At 42.8% G+C, this 20,050-nt stretch overlaps 1 protein-coding gene across 1 annotated transcript in view; it reads right to left on the minus strand.

Moving 5' to 3' along the window:
- Window positions 1–18,947, minus strand: part of LOC126335577 (ATP-binding cassette sub-family C member 4-like) — a 295,393-nt gene extending 276,446 nt beyond the window's left edge. Inside the window, exon 1 of the mRNA XM_049999008.1 lies at window positions 18,738–18,947. Coding sequence (XP_049854965.1) covers window positions 18,738–18,811 — 74 coding nt within the window. The 5' untranslated portion in view covers window positions 18,812–18,947. The remainder of the gene's footprint in view (window positions 1–18,737) is intronic.
- Window positions 18,948–20,050: the final 1,103 nt, after the last annotated feature.

The following is a 20,050-nucleotide window of genomic DNA, read 5'->3' on the forward strand; positions in this document are numbered from 1 at the left end:
CGTCCTCAGTTATCTGCTGGATGTATTCCTATCTCAATCTCCCTCCACTGTTCCTACCCTGTACACCTCCCTTTAACACCGTGGAAGTTATTCCTCTTCTGTTCCCGTCTTGCCACAGACCATGTTTCGCTACCACACAACGATGTGCTCCAAACATATATTCTCAGAAACTACTTCCTCAAATTATGGCCGATGTTAGATCCTAATATGTTTGCCATTGGCAGAAGCGGCATTTCTGGCCAAGAGAGTCTGCTTTTTATATCCACCTCGCTCTGTCCGTCATGACGTTCTGCTCGCTAGCCAGCAAAATTCCTTAACTTCAAGTACTTAGTGATCACCAATCCTGATATTTAATTTCTCACCATTCTCATTTCTACTACGTCTCATTACTTTTTCTTTCTTCGATTCATTCGCAGTCCAAATTCTGTACTCATTAGATTGTTCATTCCATTCAGTACATCCTGTAATAATTCTCCAATTTCAGGGTAGCAATTTCACCTACGACTGATCGCCACTCATATCCTTTCACCTATAATTTTAATTCCACTATTGAACCTCGTCTTTTTTTCAGCGCTACTTCGATGTATAGGTTGCACAATATGGGCGAAAGACTATGTCCCTAACGTATACCCTTTTTAATCCGAACACTTCGTTCTTGGTCTTCCGCGTTTACATTGCAACGAAACAGCGAGCGAAATTTTTAAATTGCTAATTTTAATCCTGTCGATACATGCGCTGTGACTAAGAACTCTTCCCCCTACTGTCAGTTTTGCCATTTTATTGCATCAACGACAACACGGTACTGAATGAGTATCGATACGTTTCACTACTTTTTCTCGATATCTGAAAGTGAAACAATGCTTTAGGCAGATTAAAACTGTGTGCCGGGTCGAGACTAACTCGGGACCTTTGCCTTTCGCGGGCAAGTGGTCTACCATCTGAGCACCCAAACACGACTCACACCCCTTTCTCACAGCTTTAATTCTACCAGTGCCTCGTCACCTACATTCCAATCCAGAAGCTCTCCTGTCAACCCTGCTGAACTAACAATCCTGGAAGAACGGATATTGCGGAGACATGGGTTAGCCACAGCCTGGGGGATGTTTCCAGAATGCGATTTTCACTATACAGCGGAATGTGCGCTAGTAGGCAAAGGTCCCGAGTTCGAGTCTCGGTGCGGCAAACAGTTTTAATCTGCCAGGAGGTTTCATATCAGCGTAAACTCCGCTACAGAGTGAAAGTCGCATTCTCAATGCTTAAGGCAAATTGTTCGGATTATTTTAATGCTTTCGGAGACTTGATTCAGTGTCTAGAACGCACACCTTTCGGGTTGCCCAGTTCACCGGTCATTGCATAGGATGCTAGTATAGAGTAAAAACCATGATGGCGCCTATCTTCTCTTCCGAGAGGTGACTCATTAGATCTGTCTGCACTTTCACTGATTATTATTCTGTAACGGCGCGTCTCACTGCGTCACTATTACAAGCACCAAATTTGAGATTTTGTAATACGATGTTCCGCCCAAGTCTAGCAAACACGGTAAAGCAACAACAACAACAACAACAGAGAATCATGCTCAAAACAGAAAGCGCGGTTACGCCTGTAGTATCTACTTCGTGCACAGCAGAAGCGTTTCACGTCCTAACAGAGGCCTCTTTTGTCGCTGATGTCAAGTGAGGCTAAACGAGAGAGCGTGAGTCAGTTTAATTGGTGAATGTTGGGATATTGTGCACGTCGTAGTTCAGAACGTTGTGTAGCCGCGTGATGCCAGACACGTGTAGCCGAAGTATGTTCCATTGTTTGTTTGTTGTCGTCTGCAGTCCTGAGACTGGTTTGATGCAGCTCTCCATGCCACTATCCTGTGCAATCTTCATCTCCCAGTACCTACTGCAGCCTACATCCTTCTGAACCTGCTTAGTGTTTTCATCTCTTGGTCTCCCTCTACGATTTTTACCCTCCACGCTGCCCTCCAATACTAAATTGGTGATCCCTTGATGCCTCAAAACATGTCCTACCAACCGTCCCTTCTTCTAGTCAAGTTGTGCCACAAACTCCTCCCCAATTCTATTCAGTATCTCATTGGTTATGTGATGTACCCATGTAATCATCAGCATTCTTCTGTAGCACCACATTTCGAAAGCTATTCTGTTCTTGTCCAAACTATTTATCGTCCATGTTTCACTTCCATACATGGCTACACTCCAAATAAATACTTTCAGAAACGACTTACTGACATAAATCTATATTCGATGTTAAATTTCTGTTCTTCAGAAACGCTTTCCTTGCCATTGCCAGTCTACATTTTATATCCTCTCTACTTCGACCATCATCAGTTATTTTGCTCCACAAATAGCAAAACCCCTTTACTGCTTTAAGTGTCTCATTTCCTTATCTAATTCCCTCAGCAGCACCCGATTTAATTCGACTACATTCCATTATCCTCGTTTTGCTTTTGTTAATGTTCATCTTATATCCTCCTTTCAAGACTGTCCATTCCGTTCAACTGCTCTTCCAAATCCTTTGCTGTCTCTTCTCCATGGATTTTAATACGTGCTCCGAACTTTTCTTTTGTTTCCTTTATTGCTTGCTCAATACAGAGTGAATAACATCGGGGAGAGGCTACAACCCTGTCTCACTCCCTTCCCAACCACTGCTTCCCTTTCATGTCCCTCGACTCTTATGACTGCTATCTGATTTCTGTACAAATTGTAAATAGCCTTTCGCTCCCTGTATTTTACCCCTGCCACCTTTGGAATATGAAAGAGTATTCCAGTCAACATTGTCAAAAGCTTTCTCTAAGTCTACAAATGCTAGAAACGTAGGTTTGCCTTATATTCCACAAGTAACTCAATTTCTAATGTCCAATGAAATAATAAACATGTATTGGGACGTAAAGCCCTAATGACTACCTGCTGTGTGGAACACATTTTACGCTGTATGAAAATTATTCTCTGTTAGAGATTAAACATTCTCAGTCAAGCCACCCACAGAACCTTGAGTGCAGTTAGAGGGAACGACGGACAATAAAAGTAGAAAAGACGTTCTGACAGTCTGTACTTGAGGTGATTAATGAAATACTATCGTTCCAGCTATGTAGAATGTTTTTCACAATTGATCATGATACCTGCGTGGGAAAACATCTGCGAACTGTAGTCCTAAATCATAAAAAATAAGGAGCTTACACTTATTTTCAGGTAATTTTGCTTACAAGGTAGCGATACGGATGTATTTCAAAAGCCAGCTAGTACACATTTAATGTATTCTGCTGTTCCCAATAATACTATATTCTTATCACCATTTGTGGTTTAGTTCTCAAATAATCCCTGATCTTAAAATTTCTAAGAACCTGTTCGACGTAAAATAGTCCTTTCAGGGTATTTTTAATACCAATTATACACGCAGGATAATTCATTCTATACGACACTCAGAAACTTATAATCCCATCTCTAATACCATTATTGTTTAAGATACTAGTATTCTGTGGCTGATGATAGAGGGGCAGCATTGCACTCTATCCGCGATGTTATGCATTCTGTGCCGACAAGTAAACAAAGGCTGAATGTCGAAAAGTAATCAAGCTGCTCGTCATTTATTTAAGACTGATTATGCCTTTCAGCTTTCAGTCTGGAGCATAGCCCCCCTTATAAAATTCCTCCATGATCCCCTATTCAGTGCTAACATTGGTGCCTCTTCTGATGTTAAACCTATTACTTCAAAATCATTCTTAACCGAATCCAGGTACCTTCTCCTTGGTCTGCCCCGACTCCTCCTACCCTCTACTGCTGAACCCATGAGTCTCTTGGGTAACCTTGCTTCTCCCATGCGTGTAACATGACCCCACCATCTAAGCCTGTTCGCCCTGGCTACTACATCTATAGAGTTCATTCCCAGTTTTTCTTTGATTTCCTCATTGTGGACACCCTCCTGTTATTGTTCCCATCTACTAGTACCTGCAATCGTCCTAGCTACTTTCATATCCATAATCTCAACGTTATTGATAAGGTAAACTGAATCCACCCAGATTTCGCTCCCATACAACAAAGTTGGCCGAAAGATTGAACGGTGCACAGATAACTTAGTCCTGGTACTGACTTCCTTCTTGCAGAAGAGAGTAGATCGTAGCTGAGCGCTCACTGCATTAGCTTTGCTACACCTCGCTTCCAGCTCGTTCCCTATGTTGCCATTCTGTGAGAATATGCATCCTAAGTACTTGAAACCGTCCACCTGTTCTAACTTTGTTCCTCCTATTTCGCACTCAGTCCGTTTATATTTCTTTCCCACTTACATTACTTTCGTTTTGGAGATGCTAATCTTCATACCATAGTCCTTACATTTCTGATCTAGCTCTGAAATATTACTTTGCAAACTTTCAATCGAATCTGCCATCACAACTAAGTCATCCAGATATGCGAGACTGCTTCTTTTGTGTTCTCGTATCTTAATCTCACCCAGCCAGTCTATTGTTTTCAACATATGATCCATAAATAATATGAACATCAGTGGAGACAGGTTGCAGCCTTGTCTTACCCCTGAAACTACTCTGAACCATGGACTCAATTTACTATCAACTCTAACTGCTGCCTCATTATCTATGTAAAGACCTTTAATTGCTTGCAAAAATTTGCCTCCTATTCCATAATCACGTAGAACAGACAATAACTTCCTCCTAGGAACCCAGTCATATGCCTTTTCTAGATCTATAAAACAGATACAATTCTCCGTTCCACTAGTAACACTTCATTATTCGCCCTAAATCCAGAGATCTGGTCCTGACAACCTCTAAGAGGCCTAAACCCACACTGATTTTCATCCAATTGGTCCTCAACTAATACTCGCACTTTCCTTTCAACAGTACCTGAGAATATTTAGCCCACAACGTTGATTAAAGAGATACCTCTGTCGTTGTTACAATCTTTTCTGTTTCCATGTTTAAAGATTGATGTGATTACTGCTTTCGTGCAGTCTGATTGAACCTGTCCCGAGTCCCACGTTATTTCAATTATCCTGTGAAGCCATTTAAGACCTGACATTCCACTGTATTTGATGAGTTCTGAGTTAATTTCATCCACCCCAGCTGCTTTATTGCACTGCACTCTATTGACCATTCTCTCCACTTCCTCAAATGTGATCCTATTTCCATCATTCCTATCCCATTCTACCTCGAATTCTGAAACTTGCTGATAGTATTTTCACCTACATTGAGCAACTGTTCAAAATATTCCCTCCATCTGCCCAGGGCATCCACAGGATTCACCAGCAGTCTTCCTGATCTGTCCAATATACTTGTCATTTCCTTCTTGCCTCCTTTTCGAAGACTGATAATTACACTCCAGAATGGTTTTCCAGCAGCTTGACCCATAGTCTCCAACCTGTTTCCAAAGTCTTCCCAAGATTTCTCCTTGGATGCTGCAATTATCTGTTTGGCTTTGTTTCTTTCTTCAACACAACTTCCTCTGTCTACCTGAGTTCTAGTATGTAGCCATTTTTGATACGCCTTTTTCCTTTTACAGGCTGCCTTGACTGTGTCATTCCACCAAGCTGTTTGCTTCATCTTACCTTTATACACTACTGTTCCAAGACATTCTTTAGCCACTTCTAGTACTGTATCCCTGTACCTTGTCCATTCCTTTTCCAATGACTAATTGGTTACATTCAACTATCTGGTACCTCTCTGAGATCGCTGTTATGTACTTGTGCCTGATTTCCTTATCCTGAAGTTTCTCCACTCTTATCCTCCTACATATGGACCTGATCTGCTACACTTCCGGCCTCACAATCCCAATTTCACTGCACATTAAATAATGATCCGTGTCAGCAAAGAATCCCCTGAACACACGTGTGTCCCTCACAGCCTTCCTGAATACCTGATCTGTTATTATATAGATAATGACAGATCTGGTTCCCCTGTCTTCCCAAGTATAACGGTGAATGCTCTTATGTTTAAAAAAGGAGTTTGTGATTACTAAGCCCATACTGGCACAGTAATCCAAGAGTTGTTTCCCGTTCCTGTTGGCCTCCATATCCTCTCCAAATTTACCCATAACCTTTTCATACCCTTCTGTTCGATTTCCAAGCCTGGCATTAAAATCACGCATGAGCAGAACACTGTCCTTGTCCTTTACTGTAACAACTACATCACTGAGTGCCTCATAAAAACTATCCATCTTATCTTGATCTGTCCCTTCACAATCCGAATATACTGACAGTCCTAATTTTCTTGCTAGACACTGTCAAATCTATCCACATCAGTCGTTCGTTTACATACGTTACTGCAACTACGCTGGGTTCCATTTCTTTCCTGATGTAAAGCCCTACACCCCATTGTGCTATTCCTGCTTTGACTCCTGACAGGTATACCTTTTTTTCTAGCACTTCCTCTTCTTTCTCACCTCTTACCCGAATGTCACTAACAGCTGAAACGTCCAGCCCCATCTTACTTGCAGCCTCTGCCAGCTCTGCCTTCTTCCCAGAGTAGCCCCCATTGATATTAATAGCTCCCCATCTCATTACCATTTGTTTGCCAAGTCGTATCTTAGGAGTCCCTGGTTTGTCAGAGGTGGGACTCCGTCACCTCCAAAGGTCCGAGGCATTTTGCTCTGATTGTTGCCAGCATCATATTTGAAGTACCAGGGAAGTAGGTTGCTAGCCTTACTTGCCCCGAGTCCCATTGGGTTTTACCCCTAACGGCTGAGGGACTAACCGGTGGATTTGGTAGCCTTTGCCGTCTGAGCACAAAGGTAACCACGGCTCAGAATATGTCCGAGATGCCCAGCGTTATTCCAAAGTAACTGGTATCCCGACTGTCGGGACCACCTACTTGGCCACTCATACATTGCCCGTGGTTCATGAACTAGGACATGACTACAGGAACCCACACCATGAACCACTGCTTGCCCACGAAATTGGAATTTGGTCAGGCGGCTGAAGAGCTGCTGAACGGAATGGACAGTACCAAGGAAACAAGTTAAAAGATGAAAAATGCAGACTTGAAATAAGAAAAGCATTTATATAAGGAAAATTTTAGTGTAGAAGTCACCTGGGTGCATTTGTCTAGAAGGTATACTTATAGAGACGTGAAACGTGGAAGGGAACCGTAGCTTTTGAAATGTGCTGCGAAAGATTAGATGGGTGAATCTAATAACGAAGATGAGGTACTGACTTCTTGTTGAGACAAATCAGTAAGGCAAGTTGACTAAAAAAAGATCGTTCAATGGACCACATTGTGAGCCACCAAGGTAATTGAGGGAAGAGAGTGGATGGTGAGACATTTAGGTGATAAAGGGAGGAATGCAACGAGCTGCCACGCACGTCGCCTGCACGGTGGACGCCGAAGTAGTAGTCATCTCGCTGAACGTTTCCCGCAGTAAAATCGGTGAGGCTATCGCAGCGTTTTAACACTTAAGCCCAGATTTCTAAGCAAAATGCGTGTATTTCTCCACACTTTCAGAGATAAGCAGAAATATTACACTTAGTAAAACACGCCAAGACAAGTACTTTTTGTGCTAATTTACGTTAATTTCTGTAAGAAAATGTTTATATTAAAACAGCATATTGTAACAAGAACTCATTTTGAAAGTTCTTTTGTTTGGTGCGCGAAAAAGACTTTCTGCGACGAAAAGCTATGACTTGCAGAAACCTAATACCACGCGGAGTAAGGAGATGTTCAAGAATAAATGAGTTAAAATAGAAATATGTTAAAAAACAGCGTTGGGGAACGATCGCGTTGTAGTGATACATTTTTCAAAGACCTGTGCTGACAGGGGAACCGTACGAACTCTCACTCGCCAATTTTGACAGGGTGTGTGAGCACTCCAACATACATAAACCGGAACAGAGATCTCGCAACGTTTTCTGAAAACGTGTCTACCATCACCTACGGTTTATAGCGTTCAAGAAGTCCGTAGCCAAGCGAGTAAGCGCTTAGTTTTATAAACGCGAAGTTACTGGATTGAATCACGCTTCCGGTACTTGTTTTTTCATTGCCCTAATTCTTAGAGATAAGCATGGTGAGCGACGAAAATGTGAGATGACGGAGAACCGTTTGTAAATATAAACCAAGTTTGTTTTGCAACAGACACACTGAAAGAACCATGCTCACGCAAAAATTCGGCTTCCATAACACGTGCTCTGCCATAATAATTATCCTTTTCCATGTTTCTGTGATCAGTATTGACCGCTTTCGTGCAGTGCTCCATAGGTTTAGACATACTTTTCACTAATGTAGATACAATAATTTAAGATAAAATGGCTATAATGATTTGACTGGAAGGTCTTGTGTCTCTTGGTTTTGTATCCAGTCTCCTTACGGGAAACATTTGTCTACCTGAAACTTCCTGGCAGATTAAAACTCTGTGCCCGACCGAGACTCGAACTCGGTACCTTTGCCTTTCGCGGGCAAGTGCTCTACCATCTGAGCTACCAAAGCACGACTCACGCCCGGTACTCACAGCTTTAATTCTGCCAGTACCTCGTCTCCTACCTTCCTAACTTTACAGAAACTCTCCTGCGAACCTGCAGAACTAGCACTCCTGAAAGAAAGGATATTGCGGAGACATGGCTCAGCCACAGCCTGGGGGATGTTTCCAGAATGAGATTTTCACTTTGCAGCGGAGTGTGCACTGATATGAAACTTGCCCGCGAAAGGCAAATGTCCCGAGTCGAGTCTCGGTCGGACAACAGTTTTAATCTGCCAGGAAGTTTCATATCAGCGCAGACTCCACTGCAGAGTGAAAATCTCATTTGTCTACCTTTTTCCAACAAAGGTGTGACAATAATAAATGAATCATTAAATATTGAGAACTCTCACAGTCACAATAAATTTGCCAGAATGACGTGGGAATAAAAAAATATGCACCGGCAGTGGAATTTAATCAACAGACATGGCACTTACGGAACTACGCATTTAGTCGCTCGGCTTCGGACTGAGCACGTCTATGATTCAAAAACGCCATCTTCTCGATAGACGCGTCTTCCTGTTCACGTGTGCTGAACTCCTAGTCGTGGCCCCTACATACCCAGTCAATATGAATCAAATCTGCTAAGGGAAGTTCGTACGGTTCCCTTGCTAAGCATTAAGAGATTCCGATGAGCTGTAGTCCAAATTTAATACTGTGCAGCTTCGTACAATTTTAGAAGCTCAGAAAACACACACACACACACACACACACACACACACACACACACACACGGTACTAGACAAAACTACACTATGCAACAGTTTTCAGTAAGTAACTTAATATTCGGAATACACTTAAGCACGACAACTTACGGATTTCTATTGAAACCATCTATGTATCGAGACATTGCGTGTGTAGTGCTGTAGTTGGTACTATGAAAGTGCACTAATACTCGACCGAGTATATCATTCCACTGTTGCCAAATTTTTCAGTGACTCTAGGTTTCTTGAGGCCAGATGGGATACGGCATGACAGCCTATTATTTCTCAGTGACCCTGCTCCATACATCGCTGAAGCAGGAACTGGATTAAAAGTTGATCACCCTTAATTCTCCTTTATTTATTTGTTTATTTATTAACAACAGCTCATGGGCAGCATATCTGATGATCTATCACACATACATGGCATTTTGAAGCCAATGGAAATTACTGAGCCAGAGAAAAGAATTCTCTCGGAATGTAAGATGAATACGTTCTGTCTGCAATAATATTTCCAGTGGTGTTTTCTAGAAGGCAGTGAAGATCAAGTAACTTCTGTTAGTTTCTTAAGGAAGCACATCGTGACGAAAACGATACGGCTTGCGGAAGAGACGTCACATGAAAGGTCGCTCTTGGCTTTGCCATCGATTTCCTTTAAAGACGACCCTGGCCCATTTAGTTTGTGCGCGCTGTCGCCGGTCATTCGTATTTGTTGTAGCGGAATTCCACTCTCAACCGTACACATGTGGTAGATTTTATGCCTCCCGCCGGATGTACTGTATTCCATTCTCATCTGCGACGCGCTAACGTTGGTCAGAGCAAGTAATTCCATGCGCACGACACACGCAATCATATGCAACAAGTTTTTTGCAGTATTTTCCCAGTTCCCTTGATTAAATATTTCACCATTCTCTCTAACAAAATTAATTTTGAAAACAAAGCGAAGTTCGAGACTCCAGGCTTTCTCGGCGAAGCCACATCTGATGATCAGCCGAGTAAAGATATATTGCAGGAGCATTGAAAATTTTTTCACCTTCTTTACGCAGAGTTTTTCCATGTAGCACGTGACGTTGTCGTAATCACAAACGGGTGGAAACAGCGCAGTCGGGGCAGATCGGCAATTCCCTCCTCCTTTCACTACAGGTCATGGTCACGATTCAGCTGCAGAAAAAGAAACAGACGGAACCTGGCACTGGGAACGTCTTCAGTAAACTTGCAAGAAGCCGAAATTGACTGTTGCAAAACACAAGCGTGATCATTAACAGGGTATTTAGCATATCTGCAAAGAAGCTCGCAGCAGCTGACGGCACGACACACAAGCCGTAAAACAACTGACGCTCCGCCTTGACTTCCATCCACTCGTGTCGTCGGTGATACCTCACCTCCGCAGAACCTCTTGTAATAATTATGGGAAACACTATCAGTGCGTTCTTCGAGATCTTAACCTGACGATTCACTCGCCGCTATAATACTTACGACAAACACTATCCAAAACTAACCAGAACCCTTCCTACTAAAAATTCAAATCAAGAACACGACGAACATATCACCAACGCGCCCAACATAGTGGCTACATTCATGAGGTATTAGCCCTCAAACACTAACGTCAAACATGGAAATGAAAAACATGTCCTGCCCTCCTAACTTTTCCTCTCCCTCCAGGTGTAACGGACACACACTCGCCTTTCGTATCTGAATACCTTCCCCTCATCCGTATCTTGCACAAGCCTCAAATTATCAAGGCTCAAGCAGCTTAACGAGTACTCAACTCGCCGAATCGCTGCTTGATTACTGTACTATTTTGTATGACTTAAGATTTCATCAAAAACTCACGAGAGAGAGGTGGACGAGTAAGACGATCAGGAAGAAAAAAGCTGTCGTTTGTTTTGCGAGTGCTATTGAAAGTTACTCTTAGTCGAAGGAAGGGGAAACCACCTACAGATCAGAACCGCCAACCGCATTTCTTACTTATCTAAGATTTTTCAGTGGCCTGTAGATTTAACTGCACTTCGTCACCGTTCGCGGATCAGACACTCATGGTGACGGAAAATGATCTCGGCAGAAAAGAAGCTATTCGCACTAGCAAAGTAATATTTCTCGTGCACTATTCACTGCTCTTTCAGTAACTCGTCCCGATGACTCCACAGGTTTCGGCAAAATCGATCGATGAGCGGCAGTGAGGTACAGGTTGTTGCGCCGTGCCTGAAGGCTTACAGCGCAAAACTCCAACGCTGCCTGATGGTAAACTACTTTGAGGTGGGAGAGACTAACATCGTTGTACTTTGACTCTGATGCGTCTATTTGGGAAGAGACCGCCACCAATTAAAGATCATTGCGACATACACAAGTTTGCACTGCCGTTCCATTACTTTCATTTCGGGTACACGCCATTTTTTTCGGCGTGTGGCAGGATTACTCATACACTGCCAATGAGTTGATCGGTTTTCGTTAAACTATTTAGAAGGTAACCAAGTTTCAAGATAGAAAAACAGTCGTTAACTAAAGCATCAGGACCAACAGTCTTAATAATACGTTTGCGCCAATACAATAAGTATAATCAATAGACAACGGGGAGACAGCGCAAATGCGACTGCAAGAAGTGCTTATAATTCAATGTTGAGATGTTTAATACCTGTTCCCTGCTAAAGAGTGATCTATATTGCAAAAGTAATTATGCAGCAACGGATCAAACTGAACAAACTGCAGTCAGACTAGACAATTTCTTACGACAGTCAAATTTCCACTGTTATCCCAGTACTCGAAGACGAAGAGAGGTGTGCTACCGGAGAAAATCGTTTAGTCGCAAATTTTTGCACTGCATACTACAGGGATTCCCAACCTTTTCAGTCGGCGGAACCCTTCTTCAGTCGAAAATCCATGGCGGACCCCTAGTCAGTCAAGAGCACAGAAACTTTAAATTTCAGAGCGAAACCCACGGGAACTGAAATCATCTTAATGCAAGTACCATATTCCCAATGATTCTCACCCCCTCCCCCCGAAGTATCAAATGGCACCAAAGATACAAGCTTTACTGCCTTTTCGTCTAGCTTGCAAGAAAAATCATTAACATACGGCTTTACGAGATTTTCTGCAATGGTATGAGCTTTGTTTTTGCCACTCGATAACTAACCGAGAAAGAAGCTTTTAACGAATTTTCATTAATTGTTTTTGTATGAGTTTTCATGTAATGCTGAGAAGCAGCTAGTTCAGCACTCTTCCTTTTGAAAAAAATATGTCTTTAGCCTGGAAATCCGGGTGAGTACCTTCAAAATGACGGCGCAATTTAACTGGAACCATTGAACGGAAGGACTCGTGCACAAATTACACACAGCTTTACCGTCCTTTGTCTCCATAAACTCCATTTCTAAGTAGCTTTCGTTGTACTTACGCTTCTTGGTTATTCCACTTCCACAGGCTACTGCAACCAGTGGAGTACTCGCAGCGTTTCCACATAATAAATCCGGCTGTGGAGCTCCTCGTGATTGATCTTTCTTTGGTCGTCCTCCCTCCTCAGTCATTTCAACTGGAAATTTGTCTTGTTGTGCAGGCGATGGTGAAACTGCACACCATTCTTCAATGATCCTGACTTCAGCCACCGATCCATGTTACAAGTAATAAACTGGTCAAAAATCCAGTTACGAAATAGGTAGTGCACTGACGAAGCAAGTTCAACATTTACTGATGCCTGGGGCCGCATACGTGCCGACGAGCGCTGTGACTGGTCGACAAAGCTCGCTCCGCGCATTAAAGGTTTCAGCGCATCTACCGCCGTGAGCCGGCGCACAAACGACCCTCCCTATTGTTGCGATACAGTCTATCAGAGAAGCCGCATTCTCCGGCACTAAACTGTGTATGCGTGCTCACTTAGGAACCGCAAAGGCTGCTTTGGAATACGACCTGAAGAAAAAGTACACGTTTTTCACCCATAAAAATAGTGACGAATTTGACTTTCACATTTTAAAGGTTACTGTCTTACATTTATCCTCTAGCAACTCTAAAACCACGGCTTCCCAGACAAAAATTACATCAAATTTCGTACGAAAATGAATCCATTTTTTTCTCTGGCGCTGATAGATACCGAGTACGAGGGATGGAAAAATCGCAGATTATTAAAACTATTATTCTAACGATATAAAATTTTTATCTTAAAATGGAGTTAATAGTAAATGTTTTTACCACATCTAAGTGGAGCAGAGCCATATTAAGGGATAAATCGTGTCCTGAGGGTGTAAGAGTGGAGGAGGGGCCACGTGTGGAGCAGAAGCGCCTGCGAAGGCACGTCGCCATGTTTTCGTGCACTTCTCCATACGTCTGCAGGCTGAAGGTCGACGCGGTCACTCGCCACTACCTACCCCACTACGTCACAAGAAGCAACTACGGAAAGTGAGAGGTCATCCACATGACTGCTAAAAGGAACTCAAACTTCGGTTACACGATAAATCAGTCTAATCTAAAGGCCGTAAATTCAACTAAATACCTAAAAAAATGGTTCAAATGGCTCTGAGCACTATGGGACTTAACAGCTGTGGTCATCAGTCCCCTAGAACTTAGAACTACTTAAACCTAACTAACCTAAGGACATCACACACATTCATGCCCGAGGCAGGATTCGAACCTGCGACCGTAGCAGTGGCACGGTTCCGGACTGCGCGCCTAGAACTGCAAGACCACCGCGGTCGGGAACTAAATACCTAAGTATTACACTTAAGAACAACTTAAATTTGAAGGAACACACAGTAAATGTTGCGGGGAAGGCTAACCGAAGGCTGCTTTTTATTGGCAGGACACTTAGAAAATGTAACAGACCTAAGGAGACTGCCTACACGCCGCTTGTCCGTCCTCTTTTAGAATACTGCTGCGCGGTGTGCGATCCTTACGAGATAGGACTGACGTAGTACACCAAAAAAGTTCAAAGAAAGGCAGCACGTTTTGTTTTATCGCGAAATATGGGAGAGAGCGTCACAAAATGATACAGGATTTGGGCTGGAAATCGTTAAAAGAAAGGCGTTTTTAGTTGCGACGGAATCTTCTCACGAAATTCCGATCACCAACTTTCTCCTATGAATGCGAAAATATTTTGTTGACACCGTGTTACTAATAACACTAATGCAGGTAATGCATACGGACAGAATCCACGCAAATCTCTACAAGTAGTTCAACACTGCCAGAGAAGAAATGGATTCTCAGTCCTGTACGGCAGTAATGTTTTCCTGGAAAAGACGACTTCCCACCACGAGCGTTGCTCGCTTTTCAGTTTACAGACAGGCTATATCTTCCCAGGATTTCCTGTACAGTTCTCTTAAGTGAGAAAGGAAAAAAAAACCATACCAAGCTCGTGTTAATATAGTGGACTTATTTTCAGGTTATTAGGTGAGTATTTATCTGCAGTTAAGTGGGCTATTGTGTAAAATACATTCCTGTGTAATTTGTAAATGTTATGAGGTCAGTGACGTTTGTAGTTGGGGGGAAGGGGGGGGGGGAAGCGAGGGATTGGTTTGGTAAATGTTGCACCCTGCTGCTGTGTTTTTGTCAGTGGTGGTGAATTAGCGAATGAGAAAAAAGTTACTGCACTTCTTTTACATCTACCGAGATGGGTGTGAATGCACGACAGAATGGGATTGATCAAGTCCAGAACAGTCATCTATTGTAAGGCACTGCTCGATTTGTTGCAATATAAACAGTTCTATAACATCTAGTTGACCTACTTCTGTTGCCGAGAGAAAATTTAAGCCTTTCGACCTTCTCAGATTTCTGGAGAGCTGAGAATGGAGTGACGCAATTGATACCTATTATGCTGTAAAAATATTCCAGCCTGTGAAAGTGGAAATAATGAAGCAGACATTGTCGAATACACACTGACATGTTACACTTGGAACAGGCTCTTCGATGTTTTAGACAGTCGACAGTTCCAGCAGTTCAGTTTTTCTGCATAACAGCAAGTACTCAAACTGAAAACAACTTCACTATACGAACACGAGCTCAATTACTATTTCGTCTACTCGCATAAGAGAACTTGAGACAAATGCTAGGCAGGTTATGTCTGGAAACCAAAACGCGAGCAGCACTAATAGGGGCCAAAGCCGCCATTTCCGGAAGATCACTCGTCCGTCACAGCTGCCGTCCGATATAACGGAGAATTTCTCCTCTAGCAGTGTCGAACAGTGTGCAGATATTAATGCAGGTTCTGTCCATGTGCATTACACGCAGTAGTGTTATCAGTAACTCATAGCTGCACTCCATGTAGTGGTATTAGCATTTTGCATTAAATAAACCTTCCAGAAGCTTGCCTGCACACTGCGTCGCCAGTGATTGATTAGGCGCACAGTGTAGGGACCGTACAGCTTCCTGTAGTCGCTTCTTGGGGACCCACTTGCACTACCTTTAGTCTGCAGACCTCTGCACGAACAAATCCGGCTACCTGCCTTCCCTTCGCGCTTCTACCCCGCACACCTCTCCGCCCAGAACACATTTAATCCCCTAATATGGCTCTACTGCACTTAGACGTGGTACACACAGTATGTTTTTTAACCCTCTTCATTTACAGATGAACATAAATTTTACAGCGTTGGAATGTTTAATTATCTGCGATTTTTTCCATCTCCTGCATTGTGTAAACTATTAGTGTTAAGGTAAAAAGGAATGAACTTTTTTGTAGGATATTTATGTAGTTAAATTTTGTACTGGAGACATTTTCGCTGGAAGCCGCAGTGTGTCATTCGAGAAAAACAAAATGACCTGTAAACCCACCCCCACTCCAACGCTCATATCACACTGGTCACGACTTTCAGTATGTTGCTCAGGATACCCTCCTAGCACCATGCAAAAAATTTGCGACTTCATTTTTTGTTAACTCTCTTTCGTTAACTTCCTTTTTGCCTCGGGATTCCATCGGCAAAAAGGTGGACGTCATTTGTGAACCGTTCCTTGCCACATTGTCACTTGTTGCAGTCAAAATATTAAACAAGTGGCATTAGAGCTACATCGCTACATTCCCGGCTGTGAACAACTTATGATAAAAAGCACGGTAGTATTTCTGCACGGTCATCTCAAAGTAATTACTAATCCCTTTGGCTCAGATGTTTTAGCCCAGGAAACTACAGTTTTGTCCTCCAAAACAATTTTTCTGTTGTGCAGAACCAATTGCTCCAAGTGCAGAACAAAATATTACCAGGCAGGAAGAAAGCTGATACCCACAGGTATGCGACTAAACTATCAACAATCGACTAGCTCGTTTAGATTTTGAACTACAGGCACCTCCTTTAAATTCGCAACAATCGTTACAAACTGGAAGATGAGCAACAGGCGCTCGGTCCATAACTGTGTCGTTAGAAATGCAGCACAAGCCCACACTGGAGAAGGAAATCTGCCTTATTCTTTTGAGAGCTACTTACAGAAGCCACGGAAAACAAATCTTATTGGCCAGAAAGGGATCTGAACCGCTCCGGATGAGATTGCGTTACTGCATCATCCAATGCCTATTTAAGACCCAAGCAAAACAAGCCTCATCTTAGGGCGCCGTCGGAGCCCACCTGCAAAACGTATTTTTTATAGGTCTTACCAAGAGCCCATCGAAAGGCGACTAATGGCTGTGTGGGAAAAAGTTATCGAATGAGCTCTGGCAGTACCTCGATGGTTTGGTAGTTCTTAGGTGAGGCAGGCGATCATTCCAAGGTCAAAACAACCTGCTGCATACATACACAGTTGTGTTGGGCTAGAGTGATACAGACCCTTCCCTCCCCCACCCTTTCCGTCCCTCCGTCGCCGAAATTTTGGCTGTGGTGACACTGGTTTATAACGCAGTCTGAGATCTAGATTTGGCTGAAATGTGACAATTTGGTTGAGAGTCGGCGAAGATAAATACGAGTCAAAGGTTTTGATAGCAGGTTGACATGTATCGTAGCTAATGTTTACGTTGGCGCCTTATGTAAATGCACTTTGCCATACCGGTGTTTAACACACTATTCGTCACACAAAAGTGCAAGTTAAATTCAGAAAACTTACGTTGGGCAATAGATAAGACTCCTACGATTATTTTGATGCATATTATATACATACATACATGGTAGATAAACTCCGAAAAATGCAATAGGGTTCCACAACGTTATTTCTATTGAATCTTTTACCCTCTATTAGAGTGTTGTGAGAACTAGCAAGAAGTTCATAAAGCTCTATTTGATGAAACCTAATTTCTTAAATTATTTACTGGACAAAATTAGCGTTTCATGTTAGCTTACAGAGTAAGAGCTATCTTACAAGACCAGAGGTCTATCAGTGCCAGTATACAGCAGCGGCTGCTAATGATTTCTGTCGAGATCCTGTAAGTATTAATGTTACGAGGAACTACAATTACGTCACAGTTGCAAGGTAGTTGCAGTTTACCCCCCCCCCCCCCCCTCCCCTCATGGCTGATGGCTGCGGGAGAAAAAAAAAATTCTTCCGAACCGGCACCCCCACTACCAAGTTTAGCAGCTGGAGCTTTGATGTTAGTAGCATTTCAAGGCGCCAATCCTGGGTACTTTGAAAAGGATTCATTCTCTCTCTCTCTCTCTCTCTCTCTCTCTCTCTCTCTCTCTCTCTCTTCCCGTATTTTTGTTTTGTTCCTCTTAATGATATTTTCTTTATTTCTAGTTCAGGCTTAGATGGTGGGGTCATGTTACACGCATGGGAGAAGCAAGGTTACCCAAGAGACTCATGGGTTCAGCAGTATAGGGTAGGAGGAGTCGGGGCAGACCAAGGAGAAGATACCTGGATTCGGTTAACAATGATTTTGAAGTAATAGGCTTAACATCAGAAGAGGCACCAATGTTAGCACTGAATAGGGGATCATGGAGGAATTTTATAAGGGGGCTATGCTACAGACTGAACGCTGAAAGGCATAATCTGTCTTAAATGATGATTCTAGTTCAGTGTAACGTTTGGTTTATTACACTTAAAACCATTGTGTGAATGGAAATTAGCAGGATGGGTATATTACCCACACTAACGGAATGTGGGAATCCCAGTTGCATATCCGTTGTTTCTGCAGTTTGCTCCCACCATACATCTCTCGTGTAAAGTATCGTTAACGTAGGCCGATGCATTTCCAAGTTATGAGGACTTCAAGTGACAGTCCTCGCGTCATTAGCGACTAATGTAGCGCTAGACTCTGAAAACAGCATTGCAGCATTCTAAAAAGAAAGTTAATTTCCGACACATTTTCCTGTCTCCAGTGTTTTTATTTAACATTACTTAGTTTAATAGGTTCCTTTGTATTGCTGTACTTAGATTCATAGTATCTATTAATAATGTATTACATTCTGTTTACTGCACTGCTGTGCAGCTGGCCCTGTAAACATGCTGATTTGGTTGGTCCACCTTAGGCAGCTAGCCAGTGCACAGCACCAGATTACAGAAACTGTTCGAGAGGTACGTTTCTTAAATACGACGAACGCCTCTGAAATGCGGCAAACAGTAAACTAAACAGGTGTCTGCATGATCTTTCCAGAATTCTACTCCTGACTATTCGACGACAATGTAATGGGGTTTTACACTTCCCAGAACTGTGCAATCAGAAATAGCGATACGGGCCGAGGGCGTCACTTACCAGAAAAACAGCACGGAGACGGGATTTGCGGTGGCTCGCGGGTTGGGGTTGCACTTGCGCCTGGTCGTATCCATGGCAGCAGCACTCGCTCACTGGCCGGCGACACACGCCACAGCAGACTGAGTGGCGCGCGCTCCTGCTGACTCGGGCCACATGGTCGGGGCGGTCCCCCCCTCCAACCTCATGTTCGGCCGCTGTTGACCCCAGTCTGCGGCTGCGTGCAGCGCCGCACCGCAGCGCCATACGAACAATGCAGCAGCAGCTGCTGCAACTGCCACTTCTCATGCTGCACGCACTACAGACTGCACTGTCAGCAGAGATCTGTGTGACTCGCACGGCGCCCAGCTGCTGCGTCCAACTGAAAGTTTAGTAGCAGGTAGAGATTGGCAAACTGAAACACGCAACTGTTTCGAAACAAATGAAACAGTACAATGTAATGTTTCGATACGCTGTTTCGAAACAGTGAAACAGTTTGTGTTTTGTAATCTAATAAACCTACACATTTTATCATCTTGAATGTCTACTGTATAAGTATGTCCATATAAACACAAATGAGGTGCGAGAGCGCTAATCATATAGCAGCAAGTATAAAACTATCCCACTTAGGCGTCTTGGCAGTTTCGTATTTCATGCAGCAAATGTGCTGCTTTCGTGTCGTGTGACTTTCATACTTTTCAATTGGCTGAGGACAGCCATAGCTGAAGACAGAAGAACCACCACGAACGGAACTGGAGGTGGGAGCAAACTGCAGAAACAACGGATATGCTACTGGGATTCCCACATTCCGTTAGTATGGGTAATATACCCATCCTGCTAATTTCCATGCACACAAAGGGAATCATTGAGGGCAATAGGCACAGTGACTATAGACTCACAAATAACGGCAAGTAATTCGAATAAATAACAAAATAACACAGAAAAAAATTTTGACTTTCAAGGTGTTTCGAATCGTTACTATAAATTCACCATGCGTCTTAGTCCTTCCCGTTCACCATTACACTATCAGTGATGTGTCAAACAGATTACTTGCAATTATACCTACATCAAATTTATGTCTAATAACTGTCACTCTACGCCTTTTTTTTATTCAAAATGTTGTAGTCTTACTTGCGTTTCTTAATATGATTACTGTACATGAACAGAGAAGCGTACGTTATAAAAAAAAGTGTAATTTAACCGAATGATTTTCACATGTTTATTATTTTGAATGTGAATAGTATGCATTGTTTTATTGTTTGGTTAGTGTTTATAAAGCAGATGTTACGCTATTTCGGAATAGGACAGTCAGCTAGAAACGAAGCTTTATTTTCGGA

The sequence above is a fragment of the Schistocerca gregaria genome, chromosome 2, assembly GCF_023897955.1.
Source record: "Schistocerca gregaria isolate iqSchGreg1 chromosome 2, iqSchGreg1.2, whole genome shotgun sequence".
NCBI lineage: Eukaryota > Metazoa > Arthropoda > Insecta > Orthoptera > Acrididae > Schistocerca > Schistocerca gregaria.